At 40.1% G+C, this 27,786-nt stretch overlaps 1 protein-coding gene across 1 annotated transcript in view; it reads right to left on the reverse strand.

The window, feature by feature from the left end:
• The window catches only part of adamts17 (ADAM metallopeptidase with thrombospondin type 1 motif, 17), a 109,582-nt gene that overhangs the window by 13,376 nt on the left and 68,420 nt on the right, over positions 1 to 27,786 (reverse strand). Inside the window, exons 15-20 of the mRNA XM_069711442.1 lie at positions 22,806 to 22,926; positions 20,953 to 21,027; positions 15,973 to 16,053; positions 15,192 to 15,349; positions 12,801 to 12,960; positions 5,107 to 5,242 (exon numbers count right to left, since the gene is read on the reverse strand). Coding sequence (XP_069567543.1) covers positions 5,107 to 5,242; positions 12,801 to 12,960; positions 15,192 to 15,349; positions 15,973 to 16,053; positions 20,953 to 21,027; positions 22,806 to 22,926 — 731 coding nt within the window. The remainder of the gene's footprint in view (positions 1 to 5,106; positions 5,243 to 12,800; positions 12,961 to 15,191; positions 15,350 to 15,972; positions 16,054 to 20,952; positions 21,028 to 22,805; positions 22,927 to 27,786) is intronic.

Raw genomic sequence — 27,786 nt, forward strand, 5'->3', positions numbered from 1 at the left:
TCCAGTGTGTGAATGGGTGTTTAGTTGCCTTTGGAAGGATCTCATTACATCATTGCAAGTGACTGATAGGCGTGTCATTGATCACCTCGTCTGTTTTGTCATGATCATTTAAGTAGGGACATGGACTGCCTTATTTCCTTCCTCTTTCAAGCCATAGGACAAGGGAGACTCATTTGAGGACAGCAAAGTGCATATTTTGGACAGAGAGGACCAACTTCAATAACTCTTGCATAAAAAAATCATGCCAATGATTGAGAAAATAAGTATATATGTCAGGACTACCCAAAACATTGATCATGCAACAAGCCTGTAAATAAAAGGAGCGTAAACTGAGCGTAAACTGAGCAAAATGTAAACAAAGCACTTCTTGAAATGTAAGTTTTGAGGATTATTCAATTAAAGATCTGGAGAGACAAGAAAACAGCCCAAAATATGCCTTTAAAATGATGTAAGGATTTATATAATATGTCTTTAGGCTTAAACAATTTAAATGTAGTCTTTTTAAGACCATCTTCATGCCACTTTAATGGAAACACACCAAGTAAACACATTGATACGAGTTCAAAATAAACAGTCAGGCAACATGACAATAATTGGTTGTGTTGAACAATTTTGATTGTGTTTAACAGGAAAAAGAAAACTTTTTTTTTTAATTCATGTCCTAAATCATATTCATTGTTACAATATGTTCATAATATTTAAGTTGTGTGCAAACCAAACCAAGGTGCTTTTATCAGATCCTTCAATGTGGAATGGAATACAGTCTGTGGCCTTGGTCTCAAATTAAGATCCCTGAAAAAAAATGCTCTTCAAATAAAGTAATATGGTAGTTTTGATGGGAAAAAGTGGAAACAAAAACAATTCCAGCAATTTCTGAGCTGCAAAGAAGCCACTGTACCACATTCCTTCAGAGGTTGGTTTACCATCGCAGCTTGATATCTGTCCGTGGCTAATGAAACTTTTCATTTCTATTATAGGCTTGCCTCAGAAATCATAACAATGTAAATGGACAATTGTCATGTGGAATGTGAACACTTGAAACAGGGACGTAGAAAGGTAAGGATGCAGCTGATGTATTTTCTATCTCTGTCTCAACCTCTTCCACTTCTGGGATGTTTTTTTTTATATTGCTTCCTGAGTGTATTGGACTTGCTGATTTGCTGGGGCACGAGTGGGTCTGATTTACATTCTGCTTGCTCAGTTTGTCTGCATCGTTCTCCACACTGTTTGCTACCTGACTTTGCATTCTCGTCTGTATGAGCCGCTCACGGAGGTCCTCTGTAACATTTCTTGTCCAGTTGTAGCTGATACTTTGCTAAAGATGCAGCTGCAATGTGGTCGTTCATCAGAAGTACTTTGAAATGACCTCCCCCACACCCTCCACAGACAGACACACAGTCAGCATAGTCACACAGTAATCTGATGCAGGGCTCAGGTTTGGTTGTCCATACGGGAAAACATCCAGTCTTGGGTTTTTAAAGAAGAGAAGAATTCAGCTTTTGTCTCCAGAGAAAAGAAGTTTCCAAATTGCTGGACGATCATATCACCTGTTGTAAACCAGATTAACACAAAATAAATAACAATTAATCAATAAATATAATGAAAAAATATTCTAAAACAGACAAACCTCACTGCTGTATTATGTGACCATGTACATCCTGCGAGACCTCATTTGATATTTTCCTGGTACAAGTCAGCATCTGTGAACATGTTCGTTGGGTCCAGACATATCATCAGTTGTTCTTCAGTGGAATCTTGTCTTGTATTTTCTGACAGTCCATGCGGTTCCCTCTCAACCCAAACATACTGAGCTCGTCTACGCTGCTGCTGAGGCAACTCTACTTCCTAACAGGATGGGTCAAAGAGGGACTGTGACACAGACCAAATATTTCATATAAAAAATATATGAATATATTTACTCTTCCCTAACCATTGTTTGATATTAATATGTGCTGTAATACTTTTAGATCTGCTTTTGCTCCCAAGCCGATTTCCATGTCCTTCAGGCAAACCTCTTGCTTTCTTGTTGGTGCAGTGATGTCATTAAGGATATCGGTCTTAATCAACCTCTTCATCAGGCTCTGAGAACATACGCATGCATATGTCCAGTACATCAATAAAAATACAAATAAAAAATGTGTCAGATGTAGTGCTATACTTATAAGGAATGGAAGAGAGTTATTGAATTCAAATGGAAATATCATCATTATATCCGTGGCATGTGATTCCTTACCTTTACAAGCACAGCCAGATGTTTGCAGATGAATGGCATCTGTCTGATTTTTAGTCAAAAATGTGGCGAAGGTCCTGGAGACAGCCATGAAGAAGTTAAACCTGGCCATCGTCAGAAGGTTCTTCCACGACTCTGCAAGAGTCATAGGATGATGTTCTGGAGTTCAGACGTATATTCTGAGTCACTGTCCCCACATACGTCTCTTTTCCAATCCAGCGACGGTAGGGAATCAGATGTCTTGGTCAAAGTGCAGAAATCCATCTCCTCTAGCAGTTATGGAAGATTTTATGCGACACACTGAGCACCTTCTCCAGCAGCCAGACGCTGAAGACACTTACGAAGGCTTCGTGAAGTTTATGGAACCCACAGCAACTTCTCTGCTGGCTGAGCGCCTCCAAACGCCTCGTCATGTTACTGCTGGACCAGTTCAAAAAACCTCCACTTCACTCTCGTCCATTCATGGTGATGGAAATTGTATAACTCCTGGGAATTAAAATCTTTACAACAGTCAACACATGTAATCTCTGACATAGTTCCTCAGAATAATGTTTTAATGGGTAGAATAAAAAAGAATGAATACTATTTCACATATGAGTCATCTACATAAGTAGACAATTAGTGTTTTACTTTACACTTTACGTACTTATAACTTATAACCATAGATGTCTTTTTTGCTTAACACATCAGTACAGCTTGCCTATATAGCACACTAATAGATATAAGAGGTAGGTTAATAAATAGACTGATTGATAGCAGACTTACTTTGACATGCTGAAGTAGGTCCTGAGGGGTTGCACGGCCATTTGAACAGTGATCCAGAGAATATTGACTCATTATTGGTTATTTAACCAACAATGCACATTCAGGTCCAGTTGCTCGGTTTAAGTTGTCGGGTTCAGGATCTTGTCAAACACGATTACAAACACGTGTCGATATGGAGCATACGCTATTTTTCAATAAATGGGCCGATCCAAATTCAGCCACACGTCTGGTGTCGTCCTGTCGCGTGTAAATCCACATTTAATTCTCTGCACAAAACCAGAGTCTGGAAACACGTCTTCAATCCCACCGTTCGACGTGTATGAGTCTCGAGTTGTCACCATCATGAGCACCCAGATCAGCTGCTCTCTGAGCGTCAGCGTAGACACACAAACTGTTCGGAGGTCAGAGGATGGCCATGTTGGTTGTGGCTTTCCCATTGAATAACGTTCACGGTAACGTCCTTGTGTAGTAAAGCTGCTCAAATCCCATCAGGTGTAACTCGGATACTCTCGGATAAGTTGGACACCACCACTGATTCCTGAGTTAATTTGAGCTGCTCTTGTGTGTTGTACTTGTGGGCATTAAGTTCCTTTATGTGGCTTAGAGGTTGGATAATTGTTTAAATGCTGTAGGCTACGTTTTCAGTTGACTGCCAGCACATCCTCTCGGGAGTTTATGACTGTTAGAGAGGTGAGTGCTTATGACTGCTCAGGTCATATTCTATGAAACCCTCTTTTAATACCTGGTATTGAGGTTGGTTTAAATCATTGGGTAATGATTCATTTCTTTTGTTCTTGTTTTGCAGTGGTGACTGCTATTTTGTCAATATTTTACCTTTATGAATGTGTTAGTTTCTAACATTTATATTAATGGTATTTTGAATTTTTTACATTTCATTTAGCTGACGCTTTTATCCAAAGCGACTTACAATAAGTGCATTTCAACCATGAGGGTACAAAACCCAGAACAACAAGAATCAAGAAAATACAATTTCTTCAAGAAAGCCAAACTACAAAGTGCTATAAGTAAGTGCCATTTTAAGCACTACTAAAGTGCTACCTATTTAGCAGTCTGGATAGCCTAAAACAGCAGATGCAATAATAAACTTTAGCAGAGAAGCGTATTTAAAGATTATACGTTGCCTTAGTTCAAGTGATCCAGCTGTATGTAGTCCCCCAAAAGTCAAAAATACACACAATTTTCATCTATCCACTCTAATGTTCAAGACTAGAACTGGATCCAGGAAGAGGGTCCTAGTATGCCAAAGTGACCACTTTTTGTCCTTGGAGGGTTATGTTTTGTTTGCTGTGTTTGTAACGTGCATGTTTATGTGTGTGTGTGTGTGTGTGTGTGTGTGTGTGTGTGTGTGTGTGTGTGTGTGTGTGTGTGTGTGTGTGTGTGTGTGTGTGTGTGTGTGTGTGTGTGTGTGTGTGTGTGTGCAACTTCAACACCCCTTTTTATAATTGTCTTGAGTGGGTCTTCCTGTAAATTATCCCTTCGTGCTGTTACTTAAATTCTTATACCCATGTCACACTTGCTTGTGGTAGGGTGGAAATGTGAAGTTGGAGCCTGTTGGTGGACTTTCAACTACTCGATGTGCTTCCTGCTGTCCACGTGTGATTCCACTGCTTTGATTCCCATCGTCCCAAGCTTGAAACACTTTTGACACAACACATACTTTTCTCTGTAAGCATCTCCAGGCACTGGCTTTAACGACCACCCGTAATAATTATTCACCAGCTAATTGTCAGTGAAATTGCAATTTCCCATTTCCATAAACGAGTAAGCAGGCTGGCTAGAAGGTTTAATGATGCAGCACATACCAGAAATAATGTCTAGTGTGGCGGACGAGATAAATGATCACCGTGATGTGAAGTTAAAAGTTTATGATCCTTCTAATCTGAACATTTTAAGAGCATAAGTGTATAAGAAGTCTATAAGACATTTTAAGGACTCTTACATGGAGTTATGAAACTCAACTGAAAAGAAGCTAGAAAGTGATGGACATGACCGAGACTGATGATTGACATCCAACCTATAGTTATATAACATTGTTATATGTCTGCCAGTTACAAAAACCCCCGTTGAGTGTGTGTTTGTGTGCTTCTCACCGGTACTGGCAGGGGTGAGAGTTGCAGAGTCGTACTTGGGGGTGTGGCCTGTTCTCAGGTTGGCAGTAGCTATCGTTGATCACCTCCATGGTTTTATTAGCTATCCTCATACAGGAAACCACCGTCCTCCTCTCACCTGTGTACACACACACAGTTTATACACGTCACTCACTGCCTCACCTGTTCTGAAGGACTCTGAAACAGGACCAGAAAGAGTGAGACATTCAGCCTTTAGAGTTCATACCTGTAATTAACTGATCCTCTGTGCGCAATTATCCGTGCTGGGGGACTAATATACACTGCTCAAAAAAATAAAGGGAACACTTAAACAACACATCCTGGATCTCAATGAATGAAATATTCCAGTTGAAAATCTTTATTCATTACATAGTGGAATGTGTTGTGAACAAGATAACATAAGAATGATCAATGGAAATCAAAATCATTATCCCATGGAGGTCTGGATTCAGAATCATACTCCAAATAAAAGTGTAAAAATCAGATCACAGGTTGATCCAACTTCTGTGGAGATTCCTGAAGACAAGTCCAAATGAAGCTCAGTAGTGTGTGTGGCCTCTACATGCCTGTATCACTCCCTACAACGCCTGGGCATGCTCCTGATGAGACCACGGATGTTCTCCTGAGGGATCTCCTCCCAGACCTGGATCAAAGCATCGGTCCGCTCCTGGACAGTCTGTGGTGCGACATGGCGTCGGCGGATGGAACGAGACACGATGTCCCAGAGGTCTGGGGGACGGGCAGGCCGGTCCGTAGCATCGATGCCTTCATCGTGCAGGAACTGCTGACACACTCCAGCCACATGAGGCCGAGCATTGTCCTGCATCAGAAGAACCCAGGACCCGCTGCACCAGCAGATGGTCTTCAACGGGTCTGAGGATCTCATCCCGGGACCTAATGGCAGTCAGGGTACCTCTGGCTAGCACACGGAGGGCTGCGCTGCCCTCCGAAGAAACGCCTCCCCAGACCGTCGCTGACCCGCCGCCGAACCGGTCCCGCTGGAGGATGTTGCAGGCAGCAGAACGTTCTCCACGGCGTCTCCAGACTCCGTCACGTCTGTCACATGTGCTCAGTGTGAACCTGCTCTCGTCCGTGAAGACCGCAGGGCGCCGACGGAGAAGCTGCCGATCTCGGTGTTCTCCGGTAAAGTCCGGTCTCCCCGCACGGTGTCGGGCTGTAAGCACAGACCCTACTTGTGGACGTCGGGCCCTCGTACCGTCCTCATGGAGTCTGTTTCTGACAGTTTGAGCAGAAACATGCACATTAGTGGCCTGCTGGAGGTCATTTTGTAGGACTCTGGCAGTGCTCCTCCTGTTCCTCCTTGCACAAAGGAGCAGATAGCGGTCCCGCTGCCGGGTTGTTGTCCTCCTACGGCCCCCTCCACGTCTCCTGGTGGACCGGCCCGTCTCCCGGTATGTCCTCCGTCCTCTTGACACTGTGCTGACAGACAAGCAAACCTTCTTGCCACAGCGTGCATTGATGTGCCATCCTGGATGAGCTGCACTACCTGAACAACTTCTGTGGGTTGGAGACACCTCATGCTCCCTCTAGTGGTGAGGACACTGGCAAAATGCAAAAGGGACCAACAATTATCCAGAAAGGACGAGGACAGAGAAACGGTCTGTGGTCACCACCTGCAGAACCGTTCCTTTATAGGGTTGTCTTGATAATTGCCTCATTTCCACCTGTTGTCTGTTCCATTTGTACAACAGCAGGTGAAATTGATTCACAACCAGTGTTGCTTCCTAACTGGACAGCTTGATTTCCCAGAAGTGGGATTGACTTGGAGTTACATTGCGTTGTTTAAGTGTTCCCTTTATTTTTTTGAGCAGTGTAGTTCACTGGAGAGGTGGACTGGCTGACAGGGTGGAGTGTGGGTGTTTCAGGAGGGTAATTAAAGTAAAAAGTAAATGTGTTTCATACTTTCTATTATACTCTGTGAGTGTGTGTGATGTACACACTTCCGAAAGCACAGGGTTGGATAGGATCCATGCATTTTATAGCATTATGTTTTGAAATTAAGGAACACGAATCCACTTAAATCTGTTGAGGTACAATTTACACCCTGCGACCCCTTGAACGAGATGCTGCATCCAAGAATTCATTCACAAATATTTAGTGAACAATTTAATTTATGAAACATACAGTACATTCATATAGATGGATAGAGGAGAGGGGAAATATGGCTGTGCGTTTAAGTTTTAGTTATACAATAATTTTTTGGTGCGGAGGATTTTAAGAGCCGAGTGAAAAACACTGTAAATTGTGACCATAGACCTGAACATGGATTCTGAACACATTGCCTTACAGGACTGTTGAAGGGACGCTGAATGCTCAGCAAGGCAGTCTGCAGACATTTTGGTGCTCCAGAGTAGATTTGGGTTTGGAGCCCCCTCCTCCCACTGAACACACCAACACCAATGCCATCACATTATCCCACTAAAACTGTCTCATCACAGCAAATACAACAAACATCAGTGGTTAAAAGACAAAATTATATATATATTCTAATCTAATGAATAAAAAATACTTGTCAAGCAAGTAAATAACGTTTTAAAGACTAAAGATTAAATAAATTACAATGAATAATGAAAATAAATGAAGAAATGATCACTTTTCACTGGAGGGAGCTGGAGTGCTTGATTCAGTGCTGCATCTTCTTCACCTACAACTGCACTAAAACATACAGTCCATCAATACTGTTCCACCACAGCATTGAGTCCTTTGTTTCAGTATACTGCTTAGTGTCTAAAGTAGCATAGTACAAATAAACTACAAATAAACTTTGATTAATTTGACTATGACCTATATTGAATTAGTAGCAAGATGTAACTGTAACATTGAAGAATAATGCTACGATATCAATAACCCAGGGACCACAAATAATTGGCTGAAGTTTTGTCTCCCTGAGTGGTGTACTGTACAGTACATGGGAGTTCAGATGTACCCTTCTTCAGCAGCTATAGGCGGCTTCTGCAAATGTTTCCCAAGAGCATCTAGACTTCTGTAATGTGTGTAGTTATTAGCCTATTACAAGAAAAAAACATATAGCTGCACAGAAGGATAGATGCAATATTTATGGAGAAAGCGTATTATCACTGATATATGTCAGCAAAAGTTCTGAACAATGCCTTACGTTGTAGGAAGGAGCAGCTCCAAATGGAAGTGACGGGTTTGTTCTATGTTTTCAGGTAATTCATCCGAACAACTCAAGGAAACTTCTTCAAATTTAGCGCAAATGTTTACTTTTGTCCCAAGAATGGAATGATAACATTTTGGTGGTCAGTTGTCATGGTAACTTAACTTCTGTCCCATTATTGTAAACAAGATACCTTAAAGTCGCTTTGTGGGAATTTCTTCAAATTTGGCACACGTCGACTTGGACTGAGGGTTGAACTAAATACATTCTGGTGGTCATGGTTGCTGTGATGGTCATGGTCGCCATGGTGACCTCTCCATCATCCCCTTCTCGTGATCAAGATTCCATAATAACAGGAACAGAAGTGGACATTGTGACTGTATTTCACATTTTTCCAGAAACTAAATTGGGAAAACTTATCTTTGATGTCCATCTTGACACAGTGGTGATTGTATAGAAGTTTTGTGCTGTCAAGTTGAAGATGTGTTTTAAGCATCCAAGTTTTAATAACTTAAAAACTTAATTAAAAATCCCTCGAGGCTCCGCCTTGGCATCCTGTGACAGATTTTTGTACTCACTGACCAACCGGGAGGCTTGGTCAGTGAGTAACTACTATTTACTGTTAACATAAGATGATATACTTCTATATTAAGCTTTCTTTTCCTCCTCTTCTTTTCTCATTATTCTGCTTTAAGCACTTGAAGGCTTGGACTTTCTGATTATATAATTTGAGCTAATAATAATTTAAATAATAATATCTGTCCATCAGTCAGTCATCTTTCCTCTCAGATGTGGGATGCATAATTCCCTCCACGTACGCTACACTGCACTATGTGACGACCACCCACTCATGGATTCTTTCCACCGCCTTGACATTTGCGACACAATCAGCCGCTTATGTCGCTTATAGGAAGAACCAACAGTCGGGCTCAGCTTTAGAAAATGAAGGACATCTTTTGTGTGCATGCTTTAAGTCTCTGTGTGTTTCTTCTTATAGAGACTTTCCGAACAAGTAACTGCACCTCCGGTTTCCATATTAAGTCAGTTGTGCTTTTACAGGATGTGATCAGATATGTACTTCCATGTGTTCTAACCTCAAGCAGATTGATCTCAGAGCTCACTGGCTATCAGTCTCTGAGTTCCAGTACAGCTGACTGATATTCTCTTCAGTGCGCCGGTCTTTGTTTTCAGTCCGATGAGCAACGTGAGATGGAAAAATCAAGTTGGAGTTGAGAGACGACATCTATGATCGGATTGTTTAACAAGTGGACAGTTTACAATCAGTTGACAGTTTAAAACCACAGCAATACATCGAATGAGACCGAAACCTCAATGGCAAAAGGATGTTGCAATTATGCATTACACCTCGTTTGCTTGACCACAAGCCCACTTGATTGGTCAACACCACTCAGGCTACAAATGGACTAAAAACAAAGACCAGAAAGCTTCCTGTGCCAAAATCCTTTGCCTACAGATTCTGCATGCAGATATCTGTCCACAGAGATTAAAATCAGAAAAACTCAGTCCACCATTAAAAAGACTTCGGCTGTGCAGTGGTGGTCTTACCCCTCGCTGCTTCACTAAGTACTAATCCAGAAGCACCTGACTTCGTCTCCTTGGATAAAAGCACTAGACTGCAACTTCAAAGTGTTCTTCTCACATACACGTTATCTCAAATATTTTGAGCACTGGATTACCAATATTACAAAAGCAGTATGAGGATAAGAGGACCTGCTCGGGAAAGCAGCAGTGGGGTGCCTGACAATTAGCACTGCACTGTGCTCTGTGTGTACGTTGCACAGAGGAAAGCCTGCTGTGTCTAATATGCTGTTGATCATTGGCTCGGCTAATCCCAGCAAAGATTCGTGGAAACCTGTGCCAGACACAGCGAAGCAATCTCCACACACAACTGCGCCTCGTCTACGTTTCACAGTAGGTGTGGCGTCCTTTTCCTCGAAGTGTCATTTTCTATCTGTCAACAGAGAGCTGATGTGTAATGCCAAAAAAAGTTCCTGTTTTGTCTATTCTGTCTAAATGACGCTCCACCAGAAGCACTGTGGCTTTTCTAATATGCATCTCAGCAAATTGCACATTTTTTTTCAATGTTTTTTTCTACAGGGTATTCTACCATGGAGCCCTCGGTCACTCAAACATCGACAGGCGGAGCGATCACCTTGGAGGTCAGCTTGTACCTGTGTGGAAGTTGTTCTTGGCATTTGTTTAACATCCTTTGTTTTAATCTGGGGAAGAGTTTCCCTTGTAACCACGTCCATGGAGACGTCCCATGGACCATACATTCTTTGTTTTATTTGCAATTGTAGTCACAGAAACATTAAGCTGCCTGGATATCACGATATAACCTTTCTCTTTAATATTGTCGTCTAAAGTTTCCTTTCTGATCTTTCCTGACTCTCTCCTTTGCGTTCTCCTGTGTGAGGGTACCAAACAGCGGAGTGACCACGTTTCTCCATTTAAATGGAGCTTCCATTCAGGGTTGTTTCCAGTCGTTGCCTCCTAAACGTTAATTTGAAAACTACTGGAGCAGCCTTTAACAGAATTGACCACAACATACTGTATGTTGTGTGCAGAAACACTACTACTTCAACGTCATTGCACTCCGCCGGTCCCACTGGTCTCTGACTACGCAAACCTTAATTACATTACATTTCATTTAGCTGACGCTTTTATCCAAAGCGACTTACAATAAGTGCATTTCAACCATGAGGGTACAAAACCCAGAACAACAAGAATCAAGAAAATACAATTTCTTTAAGAAAGCCAAACTACAAAGTGCTAAAAGTAAGTGCCATTTTAAGCGCTACTAAAGTGCTACCTATTCATGTGAACAGAGTTTCCAGACTATAACCACAGGGAACAGTGGAGAGGTGAGCAGTATTCAGGTTAAGGTTCTCCCATCTCTGCTCTGTCACAGTGGCCTTTTGGTTCTCAGTCACCTCCCTCTGAGTCGAGTTACTCTGCTTGGCTCGACCACCTTTTGCTTTTTTTAAATACTATATTGATGCCTGTGATGGAAAGGATCGTCTGAATCATCTTATGGGTCACACTTTTGAACAAAATCAACAATTGCAAACAATAAAGGTGTTGGATACAACAAATCCTCTGTGTGATGATTGGAACTGGAATGAAGGAAAACAATATCACCATTTCATCCAGCAGAGGAGGTCCGGTGCCTCTGGATTAGTAGTCAGTGACGCAGCTGGGGTGAACCGGCAGCTCAGTTTATCTCTTTTAATTGTGGATTATATTTCTTTTGCCTGCTTGAGATCCCATTTAGATGTTTTAAATTCAGAGCTGGCATCATATTAAGTATCATCAAACTGATCACAACTGCCCTAACACAGAAAACAATGCTTGTTTTTAATATAATGTTGGCATTTGCATTTTGCCTTTTTAAGACAAGAGCCTGATCTTTGTATGAGGAGATGACAAACTTATTTATTAAGTCATCTCCATTTGAGAAAACAGAATGGAGATATCTAATCAGATAATGTAAATGTATTTCCTATGTTTGAGGCATTAAAATATATAAAGTATAATAAACAAATTAGCAATTCAGTTGGAAGCTTTTTCAAACTAGTCATCTACTCACATCTACTACTTCAAACTTGTATATTTCTGTGTTCAGCCCCAAATGTGCACACAGCAGGTCAATTATCTCCACCAACTTTTTCTCTGACAGTTTCAATAGTCATAATGTGATCGTTTCCCTTTTTTTGTCAGTGCTTTGAGAAGATGTCTCTTTCAGCGATGTCTGACCCTTTGGCTTCACTTTTTCACTGGTGACACTGGTTGATGGTCTTGAATCAAAAGACGACTGCATGCACACTTTTAAAGCCCAAAAACTTGAAACCAGCAGACTCCTGTCTTGGGCACCAGTTCTTTTGGTGCAACTCCTGACTCTCTGTCTTCATTCTCCATCTCTCTTTTCTGTTCTTGACTGTACTATTGTGACGGTGCCTCACCCAGCTGTTAAACTACCTGGCTAGCTAGCTAGTGTACCCAACATGCCGTTTGGCAGTATCAGTTGTTTAAAGACTTTTAATTGTCGGTTACTAATTGCTGTTTTATAAAGTTATAACCAATAGTGAAAGGGGAATGCAGTCAATTAGGGTTCCTCTCAATACATTTAGTGCTCTCTTACATACAACACTGAAATGGCACCTGGACTTGATTCTAGTCATGTAATAAATAATTCACTGCCAAATGTAAAGTTACAATAAGAGTTACAACATCACAGCAATATGGTGGTATATATAGAAATCATTTTGTCAAGTATATTTCTCAATACTATTTGATGGTTAAATATTTAAATGTATTTTATTCACAAACCACAATACTGGGTATTGGGTACTGAGGTTGAACTGATTAATTAACCAGGACAAGAATTCACTGTTTTTATTTCAATCAAACTATTTCAGGCTCTAACATGAATTATTAAGTTCACATTTCTGAATGTCCTGTTTTTTTTTTTTTTTTTAACATTACTTTTACCAACCAAATAATAAAGAGATCTCACCTCCGCCACATTGGACCGTACAGTCCTGCCAGCTGCTGTGTGTCCAGATGTAGAGATACTCCGGTTCCCTCTGCTCCTCGCTGCTCCTGTCCTGAGTCGTGTTCAGAGACACCGTGTACTCGTAGTGGATCCCGTAGCTTTGGTCATGAAACAGCAGCACCTGGAAGCACAACACACAGGAGGTTAAAGAATATGTGCATACATCTTACCAACCTTCACTGGGTTTATTTACCGGTTATCTGCTGGCAATAGGAAACCTAGCCAATTCTATAGTTGTTTTTACCACTGAAATATTACATCACCGCAGGGGGAGATGGCCACACACTCAGTGGCCATTTTAAAAGGTACTCCTGGAATATTTAATTCAATCCGACAGAACGGCTCACACATAATATTGAACAAGACAGTCAAATTCAATTCTGATTAACTGTCAGAGAGGTCTTAGTTTAGAAGTTTGTTTATCATTGAGTTGAGTCAGTGGTGTTGACCTGGACCGCATTATATTAAGATGTGTTTCTAATATTCTGCCCAAAACATTACAATACATGAGGGGGGAAGAATGTTGGAAACACAGTTCAGTACAAAACACCAGTAACTACAGCGAGTTTCAACAAAAACACACCAATATAAGCTGTGTAAAGGTAGAATATGTGGCAGAACTGTTGTAATGGAGGGTCAGGGTATATCTAGAAAATGATAAAATAATGCATAAATGAACAAATGTATGCACGATACCCAATATAGTACCCCAAAAAAAATCTTCATGTTTGTGTTTTATTTCCGATCTGGAATATATTGGCTCTTGAGGAACAGATTTTCGTCGTAAAAAGACAACATTTTGGAAAACTTAACCAAGATTGGCTGAGCGTTTTTTTAAACTTTTGCACAGAACAACGAATTTGGATTTTGTCCTGGACAGAAAAAAAGGGTTTGAGTGACCAATAGCTCAACTACATGAACAGTACACAATGCCATGTGAGTATCGTATTAAGGCAGACATGCATGACAAACACTGTCCTTTAATACACTCTCAGAAAACATTGACAGGGTTTTAGTGAGTACAAACTGTGCTAGCATTGAGGGATGAAGGTAATAGAGTTTAATTGTGTAAATTATTCATAGTTCTCTTAATACATTCTTTTATCAGCCTTTGTAATTGTTCTTATAACCAAGCAAAATCCTGTCTTTGTGGCTTGTATTACTTCCCAATGTACTTACTGTAAATACACAAGCATACAAATCTATATTTCCTGATTAACATCCATCCTTTTGAATTTGCTGGATCACCGACAGCCTGGTCAGTTCACAGGCCTTCTTGGTTTAAGCTTTGGATTTGGCCTGCAGTAGCCTTGGCACTCTTCTCATTAAACTGTCAGTGCCAGGTAATGTCTCTTTGTCTCTGTCTTTTTTTTGGATTCAGAAGACCTCGTAATGAGAGGCTCGTTGGCAGTGTGTTGACATCCATCCAGCGTACTATTTTCAGACATGCTCTCACACATTAGCTTCGTGAGCTGTGTTCCCAAGAGACATAAAAGCCCAATGAATATGATACTGTTATAAACGGACATCCCTGACATGAGATTCATTACTTTCCATTACAGTACAGACCACTGACTCTCAGCTATGCCCGATAGTGTAATCAGCTGCTCAGTTATGTCTCCCTCTATGCACGGGATGCAAACTGTAGAGATACAGTATTTCAGCAGAAAAATAATTCTTCATTATGAGCTTTTCATTCTCTCTGGATAGGAAAACTTAATAAACCAAAACTAAAAGAGGATCAAATTATGTCCAAACATTATGGATATTAAATATCAGAAAATTGGGTTGGATAGGGAAATAAATGCAGATCACGTGTTCTCAACACAAGGACATCGTTTTTTTGTTGTTTTTTTTAGTCGAAGCAACAGTCCAAAACCCAAAAGTATTCAATTAAGTTGATTTTAAAGTAATTTTATCTTTATAGCACCACATCATAACATTTTTCATCTCAGGTAAATAGTCTTACAGTGTTCAGTTTACAAATAAAACTGAAAAAACTGTTTTCACATTTGAAAAGTAGATTTTTATATTAAAATCAGGGTTTTATTGGCCGAGTCTTAACTTTATATCTTTCAAAGCCTTTTAAATCTAGCAAACCTGTAAATTATCTCACAATCTATTCATGAAATAGCGAGATATTAAATACTGAAGATGCTGGTTCAAACTATGTTATTGATTTTATATGAATGGAAGATCATGAAAAGACGAATCAAGCTATTCAAGGCTACAAATATTCTTTGGCGGAGTACAGACGGTGTGCAAAGAGCAGCAACAACAGCAACGGTTTATCTTGGCCTCATAGAGTTAACATGAATTACGGCGTGCTCGTGTGAACTCCTGCCGACTGACCATCAGGTGTAAGGGAGTCTTCGTGGGTCCCTTAGCAGACATTTTCTCCCACAGGCCCCTTCTAACGTAGCGCACCGTCGTCCCGGCCAGCTCAAACTCTCCTGGAAGTTCGATCTTCCAGTCACTGTTGATGGACCGCTTACTGGAATCTTTCAGGGCTGTAAGGAAGACACAGGAAGTTAGAGCTCAGTTCTGTTCTACCTGTTGTGTGACGTATTCTAACTAGACTGATTTCACACGTTACTTTCTTGTTGTCCTTTTAATAAAAATCCTTTACTTATTTACTCACTTATTATTAAGTTCACGTTGTCTACTCTACAGCATGCTCAGCACTTCTGTAATAAATCCTACACCTCTGCGACAGGAAAAGAGATGCTGCACAGGTGAATGTAAAGAGCTGTTGTTTGGATGGATGGGTCAGAGACTATGTGTTAAATTCTAAAACGACTTTTTAAAAGGGAAAATCCAAAAGAAAAAAATCCCTCTGGAGTGATCACAACAGTTGCCTCTTCCTCCCTCTTCAAACTGCTCAGTCACAAAACATAAACAAAAGAAGCCCAAACAACTGACCATCTAACATCTACACACTGTGAGTAAAACAGACACTAAATGCTCTGAGTTACATAGAGTAAATATTGTGTGTAGGACATGTGATTAACATAGTAGCTTATTGTTCTATTATCCCTCCATCCTCCATCCATCCATCCAGGTTGATATTCATCAGCATGTTGATCATTGCTGAGAACCTTAACAACATCCTGTAAAACACCAGCATCATTACCCAGAAAGCTGTGCGAAGGTTTGTCCTCCACCACTTTGATCCTCCTCGCTCCTGCAGGGATAACCACGGCCTCGATGTAGCCTGACGGACAGACAGAAACACAGAGTGAAACCCCATCCAGAGGCCGGCTGAGGGGGGGCGACGGGGATGGGCTGGTGACTGCTGTCTCAGAGATGCTCTATCCACGGCACAACTCAATTCACTCCCTTGTACAATTAGATATACTGTATTACAGAGCTGCGTTAATACAAGATTTTCTTTCATTTTAGTGTTTAAGCACGGTGGAGTCATTAAAAGACCATTCTATTTAATTTTTTTTTTGCCCTTTCATTAACATTCACATCGGTTTTTGACATATTTTCTGAGCACTTTATTCAGAAAACCAGTGCAATAAGTGCATAAAATCTTGCAAATAAACAGACATCAGAATGGAGATCTCAATGTCTTTGACCTGGCATGATTACTGGTGCCAAATGGGCTGCAGCTAATGACAACATTCTCTAGAGTTTGCACGATTGGTGCAAAACACAAAAATATATCCATTTCTGCAGAGATGGTCAGAGGAGGCTGATTTCAGCTGACAGACAGACTACGGTAACTCAGATAACAACTCTTTACAACTGTGGTGAGCAGGAACGCTTCTCAGAAAATATCTTGAACAACAGATGAAGACCACACTGTGTTCAACTTCCACTCCTGTCAGACAAGAACTAGAAATCTGAGGCTTCCTTCAACTGTCCAAAATAAGACAGTTGCAAACTTGAAAAACATAGCCTGGTCTGATAAATCTTGATTTCTGTAGGATCAGAATTTGGCATCAACAGCATGATTTGATGGATATGTTGGGGTTGATCGTCGAAGCTACTGGTGGTGGTGTAATGGTGAAGGAAATGTTTTGTTGGTATACGTCACTGTTACCCTTCCTGCCACTTTACCATCATTTGAATGCCACAATTTATGAGTCAGATTGCTAGCTTATTTTAATATTCACCCATTTTAGTCTGCCAGCTTTTAGCATTTTTAGGTTCCCATCTCTTGGCTCATGTGGCTCCTCATCAGCGTCTCTGTCTCATCTTAGTTCAACCTGAAATCACCTCAGTATGAGTTTTTTCAACCTTTGATGGTAATGTTCAGCACAATAACACACTCCCTTCATGACTCCCTTCATCAGCCATGTGTATTGCTGCCCTATTTCTCTGTCCCACAACCAGCCACCAGCCCTGCTCCACACACTGTGTACTCCTTTTATACTTGTTACTTTGAATGACCTAAAATTACATTTTAAAAGGAACCATTATTTTGTGTTACTTAGTTTAGAAGTCATATCATTTTCATTTTGGTCATTATTCTCATTGGCTATGATAACATTTTATTTAAGCTTTTTACAACTGAGGAATCTATAGGAACAAAAAGCCAACACGGCAGATTTCAAATCTGACACACATTTGGTGAAGACTTGCTTAGTTTACTCACATACTTGTGATTTGGGGTAAAATAACTATTTCATTAGAGTTTAAAGAACATTTGTTGTCAAGGTTAAAATAATATTTTAATTATTTGCAGGACATGGAAAGTGAAAAGTTTCTCCTATGTCCCCTCCGTCCATCGGGGTTTTCTCCATCTTTAACAACGTCGCCCTACTTCTGCCTTTTTTTCTGACAGACAATAGTTATCATTTTTTGTCTGTTAAACGTAGACTTAGGCTGCTTTTAAGAGCAGTCTAGTAAAATGTCATTGTCACTGATGAAGAATAATGGCCAAAACAACAAAAATTCAGGTTGAAAACTATTTATAATAGCTAGAAAATATTAAGACATTAGACTGATAATGTATCAGTAGAATGAGTTGCATGGCAATATGATTACATTCACATATTATATAGTCAAAGTTTAACAAAACAAGTAGGATTTGAACGGACTGATTTGTTTTAATACCCAGAACACCATCAAGCCCAACATTATTGTACAGAAGAGCATTTCATGTCTCAGGCGCCCAACATGATGCCATACTTACCAGTCAGTCCTTGAACCTTACAACCCTTTAAACACACAACACCCAGTCCCACACTGTGAGGACACAGTCGCCCCCGACAGTAACCGAGAGCCCGTTTTAGGAGACATACAACACAGACACACAAACAAGACAACAGCACAAATTTTGTCAAATGAACCCAAAGGGTGAAATGCAAATGAATTGTGTTGGGTGGATGTGGGTGTGTACTATCATCATCCACCGTGTATTATCCAAAAGATCAGATGATATTAATGTGTTTTGATGTTTAAGTGTGCTGTTTGCCCTGAAAATGTCCTCTCACAGTTGTGGTCTTAATTATGTGACTCAGCCATTGTGTAATTTGTTACATTCTTACTAAACATATATGGGCTTCTACAACATCTTATGTATTTAATCATGTTATTATTTATTGTCTATTATTAATTATCTATATATATTTTATATTATATTTAGTATTTTTTTGGACTCCTGGGTGGGGTGGCAAAAATTTACAGTAACCACAGGCTAAATATTATGTTTTAACTAATAATTCATGGCAATATTGCGTAAGTTGTGGACAAGGTCTCAGAAAAGTCAGGTAAACATAATTTTTCAGTCATTGTTGAACAAGCAATGATCATTTTCATTATAATTATTTCAAGACCAAACAAACTCAAACTTTTGAAGGGTGTAGGGAAGTTCAGGTGTCTTTGTGGGGAGCTAAGCTGAACGCCGCCACATACTGTGCAGTTTTTCGTGACATTTCAGGTTTTTCACTAAGTATCTACAGTTAACATTTAAAGTTAAAATATTTGTTTAAAGTGTATTGTGCAATCTCAGTGTAGCAAGATGTAACATCCCATTTCAAGCCACAGTGCATTGGTAGGGTTTTGCATTTTCTTAACATTTGCATTTTTGTTTTGGTATATGTTTTATTTTTATGGGTCACCATAATATTGGATAGGTGTCCACATTTAGACCATGTTAGAGAGTAACACAAAATTTCCCAAATATACCTACTCTTCCTTTTAGTAAAGCATAAAGAGATCATTGTAAATATGAGTCCAAGGGAATTTTTGGGATATTTTTGATACAACTGGTTTTTCCACAAAATTTAGGATGCTTTATAAAATGTAAATAAAAATGCGATGATTTGCATATTGTCCTTTTCATTAACCTTTCTACAACAGCCTGTAAATGTTTGGGAATTGAAGAGACCAGTTGCTGGAGTTTTAAAAGTGAAATGTTGTCCCACTTTTGCCTGATATAGGATTTCAGCAGCTGAACAGTTCGGGCCCAGTTAAAGTGGCAGCTTTTTTAGATGATATTTATAAATGGTTTCTTCTTCACGTGATAGAGTTTTAAACTGCATTTGTAGATACAGCAACAAACCATTAAAAAAAAAAAAAAGTTTTTCGGAAGTGTTCCTGAGCCAGTGCAATTATTTCCACAGCAGAATTGTGTTTTTAATGGCCACCTGGAAACCTGGAGTTCACGGCCATCCAATATTGGTTTTCGGCCTTGTCCCTTGAGTACCGAGTTTTCTCTGGAATTTCAGAATTTTTTCATAATTTGATTAAATCACCAAATTCTTTGAAATTTTATATTGAGGAACATTATTCTTAAATTGTTGCACTATTTTCCCATACAGTCTTTCACATAGTGGTGAACCTCTCCCCATCTTCACTGCTGAGACTCTGACTCTGAAATGCTCTTTTTATACCCAATAATGTTACTGACCTGTTAACAATTCAGCTAATTAATTGTGGGATATTCCACCAAGAGTTTTTTTCTTTTTTTTTAGCTTTACACACCTTTTTCAGTTTTGCTTGCCTTGTCCCAATTTTTTGAAACTTTTTGCTGGCATCAAATTCAAAATAAGCATATATTTTTCATATAACAATAAAATGTATCAGTTTCAGCATTTTATATGTTTTCTTGGGCCTATTTTTATTTCAATATAAGTTTACATAATTTGAAGATCATCAGATTCTATTTTTATTTACACTTTACACAGCGTCCCAACTTTTTTGGAAACGGGTTTATATGTAAATAGGAAACGTTTTGGTGAGAAATGAGCTAAAAGAGTTTGTTGAGTCTTGGTGTCTTTATTGGATACATTCGTTACCCTACAATCAACCACTCACAACCAATGTGAGTCTACTGTCTGTTTGTTGTAAAGTCTCTTTATTTAATCTTTTCATGGTGAAGAAAAACAATGTGTTTTCATGTGGACACGTGATATTTGCATTTCAAGATGTAGCGTTCATGACACAAAATTTTGTGAGCCCAGGCTGAAACTGATCCTGTACGGATCTTTTCTGATGGTTTGGGCCGCTTGTATCCATGATGAACAACCATACCACTCCTTCCTGAAAGCCAACCAGCTGCATCCATCAACCCTCCACCACCCTTTCAGTCCCCCATTTGTTAGAGACAAACTGGCATGGGCTCACCTGGGTTTATGAGCAGCACATTTGATGATGAAGAGGAAAATGTCAAACTCAAAAGTATAATGTTTTATACAGTTCTGTAAATGTCAAACTTCTAAGCTGGCAGCAGAACCAGATGTGTGCACTGGGTGGGGATTTAGGAGTGTGAGGCCAGCGTTTTACGGCAGATGACTGGTGCCTCTAACAGATTGAGGGAAACAGCTTGGATGAAAGGAATGCGTCCCTGGCATACCTCATGGCTAGGTTATGGGGTAACAGGGTCAGACATCTGGTTATGTAACTGTAACCAAGCTTTTTCTTTTTTAGAATTCAGACTACATGTCCCAGGAGAGCCCAAAAATATGCATCTCTCATCTACTTACAGTAAAACACTCCAAGCAGTGCAGGCAACACACACACACACACACACACACACACACACACACACACACACACACACACACACACACACACACACACACACACACACACACACACACACACACACACACACACACACACACACACACACACAAATACAGTGCATGCACCTTACATGTGAAACATTTGGGGACAGCTCTGGGTTTAGCCATCACACAGGTAGATACCCTCTTACACTCTCTAGTGGTAACTGGAGGACAAGACAAGGAAATGTAATGAAGGTCACATGTCCTGTGGACCACAGCAAGCATGTGTATGAGCATGTGAACACAATAATATACACCATCGCTTCCATTCCTGTTATTATTTTCTACTCTCATTACATTTGCATTTACATTGACTATTGTAACACTGACTACTGCAACATTCCCAAAACATAATTCAAAATATTGATGTGCAAAGAGCGCGATGATGTGCAGTTGGTTGTGCTTTAATTCTGCCTGATATCCAGTCCAACCAGGGGCTTTAAATCGTGTGCAATTTTCTGACAGTATAAATCCATTAATATGCATTATTATGCCTTGTGTAGAAAAATGGGTGTAAAGTCATGTCTGAGATATTACTCAAATACTGTACTGAACCGTACTGTTTCATTTTAGCAGATTGTAATGCAGTGAACACTCAAATTCAACTAAAGAAAGACTGGATATCAGTCATATTTCCCATTCAAAGATTTCCGTTTAACTAACATCCAGTGATGTAAGTATTGTATCAGTTCCTGCTGGTACAAACTGTAGACACAAAGTGATATGTAAAATATTCCTAATTTGTTTCGCTATCACCTGAGAAATATGCAGGTGAGCATATCAGTGAAAGCCGCCTACAGAACTTCAAGCTGGAGAGAAGCTCCATCTACATTGACTGAAACCAAAAGTTCTTATTTTCTAATATTTTCTCTTTAAAAGACTTTGACAAAAATGTGTGAGGCTTTCAAGACAAATGACATATACCTTGCAGAGCTGCATATATTGGTGTTCAAAATCCACCTGGTTAAAGAATTTGAGTACAACTAACAATCCCTCGTGAAGTGTTAGAGAAGTCAGTTGGCAGAGGGCGGTGGACTTCATTTGTTAATTACACCAAAAAGGAGAAACAATTATTTGAATTATCTACAGACTGTGAAGAAACAGCAGCTTTGAGGTTATGTCAAAGACACTTATGTATTTCGCTGACGTCTTCTGCTAACCAGCTAGCTGTCCTGTCCTCTCATAATATCACCCCACGCCTCAACAGCAACACATACCAGTGGGCAAAAAAACGTGTGACGGACGTGCCGATGTTGATCAAGTGGCGTAACTTGGAGCACTTGTTAATGAAAGTTATTGTGTCCCTCTGTTCAATGTGCTGCGCCTCTCACAACAGCCTCTGAAGGTTTGGATTTCACCTCCTACATGACTAAATCAGAGCAACACTATCTTTAATGCAGCTAATGACGATACAAACTGTACCGAAAGACATTTCAACAGGCGTCTACATATGGTTTTGGGATGGCTACTGTGTTCTCGCTAAAAACTAAGATAAGATAAGATTCTCATCACTTTACGATTTATTAAAGTCAACTCCTCCTTAACAGCCGGGCAAGGATACATATAACTGGACCAAACTGCTGAAACTGAGGGCAGACTGACGCCTCTTAACGTACAAAGTGGTACTACGAGACAGGACTTAACTTAACTCGCACTTTAACAAAGAAAAACTAGGAGTAAGGAAATTGGACCAGTAATTCCAATAATGGAATATTCTTTGCATTTAACGCCTCTAACATATTGTAGGAATCCTAATCAAATCAATACTCAACCTGGAGAAATACATATCATCAAAATTAAATAGCTTTTTATACCTGTTTTGCAAAGAAAACCTGCATACATCAGCAGACATGGAGCATACAAGTCAGATACTAAAACAAACACACACACACACTCACACTCACACACACTCTCACACACACAAACACTCACACACACTCACCCATTCCCTTGGTGTGGTTGAAGTCTCCTCTCACTATTTTACAGGAGCGTCCATCTCCATTACAAACACCACAGCGGTCCTCCTTGGCTAAAGAGCCAATGATGCCGTCGCAGCCAATTTTCTGCCCACAACAAAACAATAAAGAAACAACAGTAAAATAAGCAACTGGTGAGTCACATCAGCCGTGCACACTGACATTATGTGTGTGTTTGTATAATTGGTTACTATGGGCATCTGTTTTAAGACATATGTACATGTCTACATGTGTACATGTGTAATTTACTTAAAAGAAAAAATGCTTTATGCTGAATAAAAACTTGTCCTATTGTCATATGTAGTTCAGCTGACCATCAGAAGGTGGTGTTAAAACTTAAGGATGCACCAGCTTTTAGTTTGCTGATTCTGCGCAGATGTTGACCTACATCTGCAAATATAAAAGAGTGGAAGAAATGACTGGCTGATACATTCAGTCATCAAGAAGTCCGTTTTTCTGATAGCGGTTATCGATAAATGAGTGATAAATTTATTTATAAAAAGTGCAGCTGAGGAGATGTTCAGCTGGCGGTTGGAATTTCTGACAACTGAAGCCATTCATTTACTTTTGTATTAGCTATCAGTAATCTGTTCCTTTTCAAGATCACACAGATCACCAGTCGCTATCAGAGTCAATGAAAGAAAGTTGACGTGATGCAATTGCACAGCAGAAGTCTCTGGTTCAGCAATGAGATGAGGAGAAGAAGCAGCAAGCTGGTATCCAACTCCAGTTCTGTAAGTGTGTAACCCACAAAGTAAAAAAAAACAATAAGCCAAACACAGTTACTGTTGAATTATGTGTGGGAATTCAAGAGTTACTGCAAAGCCCAGCACAGATTCATCATGTACAGAACATCTAAGTGTCCCCGAGACTAAGACACATCATAGATAGGTTTAAAGAGAAAGAGGAAGTTTATAAAAGAGATATAAAAGTAGATGCAAAAGTGCAGCAACAGCAGCTGCTGCTGAAGAAGCATTACAATCATTACTATTACAACCATCTAAATAGGCATTTACTTATTCAGCTACATTACCCAGAGAAGTTATTGCAATATTTCTTTGACTTCAACTGACTTACTGAAAGTCAAGTTACAGTAAAAGAGCGTACCCAAATGTTAGCTGCTGGCTTAATAGACTTTAACGATCATCTTGGAGTAGTTCGCTTTTGGAAGAACCAAATAAAATAACCACAATCCTGTTCTGATTGAGCTCTAAGAACATTTTTAATACATCCACTGGTGATAGTTTTACGTAGGTCCAAAAGTGAGCCAAACCGGGTCAGATGTTTTGAGTGGGGGAGCAGCATGCCACGAGCAAAGCAGTGGCCAGAGGACAGTGTACAAACAAATACTGGCTCTCAAGCTGACTATTATGGGGCAATTCCTTACGTAAGGACTGAAGAAGTACAACAAAAAGGTCTGATCCCACAAAAAGAAAATACCGACCTATTATTGGTGCACTAAATCAGCAACTGGTTCTGACTCGAGAACCTTCGGCCAGAAAGATGCAGCGACACATGAAGAACAAGAGAAAGTAATGCATGATGCACACGTTGCTTAATGAGAGGGGCCATATGGGGCGTCTGTGCAGCTCCATCAGACTTCCAGGGTCCTTCCCAGCCAGACAGTCTATTTTCATAGCTTCACTGAATATATTCCTCCCTGCTTTTCCTGTCTGCTTCCCCACTCTCTTTTCTTCTTTCTTTTTTCTCTTTCCTTGCCAGTGTTTTCATAGCATGCCTTAGTCTCACATGGCAGGCTCAGAAAAACATCCATGCCGCGTCCTCCTCCCCCTGAAGTCTCAGTATCTGCCGCCTTCTCTTTGTGTGCAGCTCAGTCTCAGTAAAATAACTTAATACAAATTATACAAACATGAAATGAGGACATTTCTATGATCAAGGAGGGTGATCAGTTTATTTCCCTGGATTGAGATGATTTATTGGTTATATATCATATGGGTTTGTACGATGGGCATTTAATTGACTCTTCATATATACTGTATGTACCTGTATAACAAAAAGTTCAGACAGACAAAGTTCCATTTGATATTAAAGAGAAAATGTTTAGTAAACTTGGACTGACCCGACTGTCCCTCGGGCAATAATGCATTGAAGACAACACATTCAGACATGCAGTGCATGTTAAAGGGAAACTTTGGTATTTTTTTTCAACCTGGTCCCTATTTCCCCATAATTTTGAGTCTAGGAGATGGAATACTTTTGGTCCCCGTCGATGTAAGTCCCTTAAAAGTGTTTGTTTGTGTCACTAATAGGCTCAAGATTCTTAATAAAACTGCCTGACAGCTTTATAGAAAGAACGTCTAACACTAAACAGAACCTTTCAATTCATAACTTTACACATTTTGTTTTGTATGTTTATTTTTGCAAACTTTTGGCCAGAGTTCAGATTTTTAATTTCCTGCTGCTACAGTTAACTTTCAGATTCATTGTTCATACATGTTTTTTCTGAATGACATTTTTTTTCCAGACACAAAACTTTCTGTTACTTTACTTCAAAGTCCTGAGAGTTTTTTTTTTTTTTAATTACGGCAATGATGATGTTAGGTCATGCCAATAAAGTCAATTAAATTGAGAATACATGTGAAAAGCACGCATTAATGTAATGTGTGCTTCAGCTCTACTCAGTCTTGGTGTAAGTAAGTATTTTGTGAGCACATGTGCGTCATAATTGCATCCATATTTGACTTTCTGGACGAGTCTCTCTCACTCTCCCTCTCTCTCACACTCGTTCTCTTTCCCCTGCCTCAGCCAGAAGGAAGGGGAATTCCTCCCAACTATACCAGCATCAAACATTCGCAAATAAACACAAAAGACTGACTGTTGTCGGGACATCGTATCCAAATAAACTCCTCAACCCTCTCTGGGGGAGCACTCCACCGCTGGTCACACAGACTGCATGAGGTAGGTTTATTTATCCCCGCAGAGAAATCCTCCTTCACAGTTCTGCACTGGGATACATGACGGGACTTTTATCTATGAAGGTGATTCTCTGATCACCAGGTTGGTTCGTAAACTGAGCGCTGCAATCTGGCTCCACTACAACGACTACTGATTCAATGGAACATCATTTCCTGTTATCGTTGTCCCTTTACAATATAAATAGTTACTACTTTCCTTGCAATTTTTTAGATGTATGATACCTCCTCGTATAAAAAGTAATGTTCAATAAGAGTTAGTGTGCAAATAATATGACAGATTTCTGCACCTACTGTATGTTAATACATTTTTCTGATATCTGATGTCACTGTAAAAGCAAGTCCTCTAAACTGAACAGGAAAAAATACTGCTAGTGCCTTTCAAAATAAGTGAATGGACATTTAGCAGAACAACATTGTTTTGTCCTTTTTTTCTTTCCACAAAACAGGACCTATATTTGCATTTTCTGATTTCCACTTCAGCCCTGTTCCCCCCTGCTGCTAACATGTGTCCCGGGTGATCCGATCACAGGTCGACGGCTCCGAGTTCAGGTGTGACGCATCACATCGGACAACATTTGGAGGGAGTCTGGGACGCACATGGCCACATTCTTTCAGTAGAGCGAATGCAAATGCATCCGGGGCCACACCGAAGGACCACCCTCTCCACGGACGTCCTCAGCATAAACAGAAATATCCAATAGAAAAAATACCCTGCGTGATCCTGCGGAGTGCAGCAACTGTACAGAAAGTACGGGAGATTTGAAAAAAACGATCTGTCTACCTGGTGTTTGTTTAACCAAAACCCCTCCAGGTTCTTTTTTTTTTTTTAATTCTTTTTAGTTTACCTCGTCTAATTTCTGACACACATCAGAGCCACAACGGTGGAAGAGCCCCCGCCTGCTTCCACCGTTTATTTATCCATCACAGCACAGAGCCCGACCCTCCCAAACCCGCTTGAATAATTAAATAATCTGAACCTGAACCGATGTGATCGGGTCACGCCTGAAGAATAACTGACAGTAATAAGTTACAGATGTGAATAAGTCTTAAGTACTCTTACTGACAGCATATTAAAATGAGCATGGAGGTCTCATTCAATTGCGTTTATCTAAATACAAAGAGGAGACGTGAGGTCCAATCACAAGTGGTCACTGGAGACAGATGTGGGGACGCGTGTTGAAGCCAGGTGTTGCGTGTGAGCGTCTCCTGATTGGAGGAGAAAGCCGGCCAGTCGTAGACGCCTGCTGCTGCTGAGGGAAGCTGGGTGAGGAGGTTGTGCTGTTTTAAAACAAAGAGGCATGTTTGACCTGAGCGATGCACACTGGTTGTACAGCGCACATCGATGACCTCATGTGGGCGGGTGGTTTATTTTCAGCGTCATTCAGCAACAATTCAATAATAACCTTTCAGCATTTTGTTATTCAAAGTAGTCTGAGGCAGCAGAAGACTTCTCCAACTCTTCTGAGCTGCGTTTTCAGGCTTCAGAAAGTCTAGCCGACGACAAAGACTTCAGACCAGTCAAGGATCATTTCAGAGAAATTGGCTCTTCTATAAATGCAAATGTAGGAGCACAAAAACAAATAAACAGATGACGACCAACACAATGCACCAATTTGTTGTTTGGCAACCGTCAGTAAAACTCCAAGAAGAGGAAGGAAAATGCGGAGGACTGACGATGACAAAGACAACGGAAGGGGAAACACTAAATCTGTGTTGTGGAATATTACAAATTGCTCGATCACAATTTCAATATTTGTTTGTTTATGCTACTTCTATTTACCTCCTGCCATGGGTGGGAAATTCAACAAAATCACCTGCCACTCGACAAAATTAAATGAATTTAGAGGGCGGCGGGTGACAATTTCCTGCCCTGATGTAGAAAGTTCATACAAACCTGCTGTCGGCTGACAATTTACGGCAACACAATGTCCTTCTCCAAAAATCCATGTGTTGCTTCCGATTTAGCAACTAACGCACTGAAAATGGGGAGTACAACTAGAATTAAGAATTT

Source organism: Brachyistius frenatus, unplaced genomic scaffold (genome assembly GCF_029030835.1).
Source record: "Brachyistius frenatus isolate BFR_SWC_R1_liver_20210118 unplaced genomic scaffold, ASM2903083v1 Contig_100, whole genome shotgun sequence".
NCBI lineage: Eukaryota > Metazoa > Chordata > Actinopteri > Embiotocidae > Brachyistius > Brachyistius frenatus.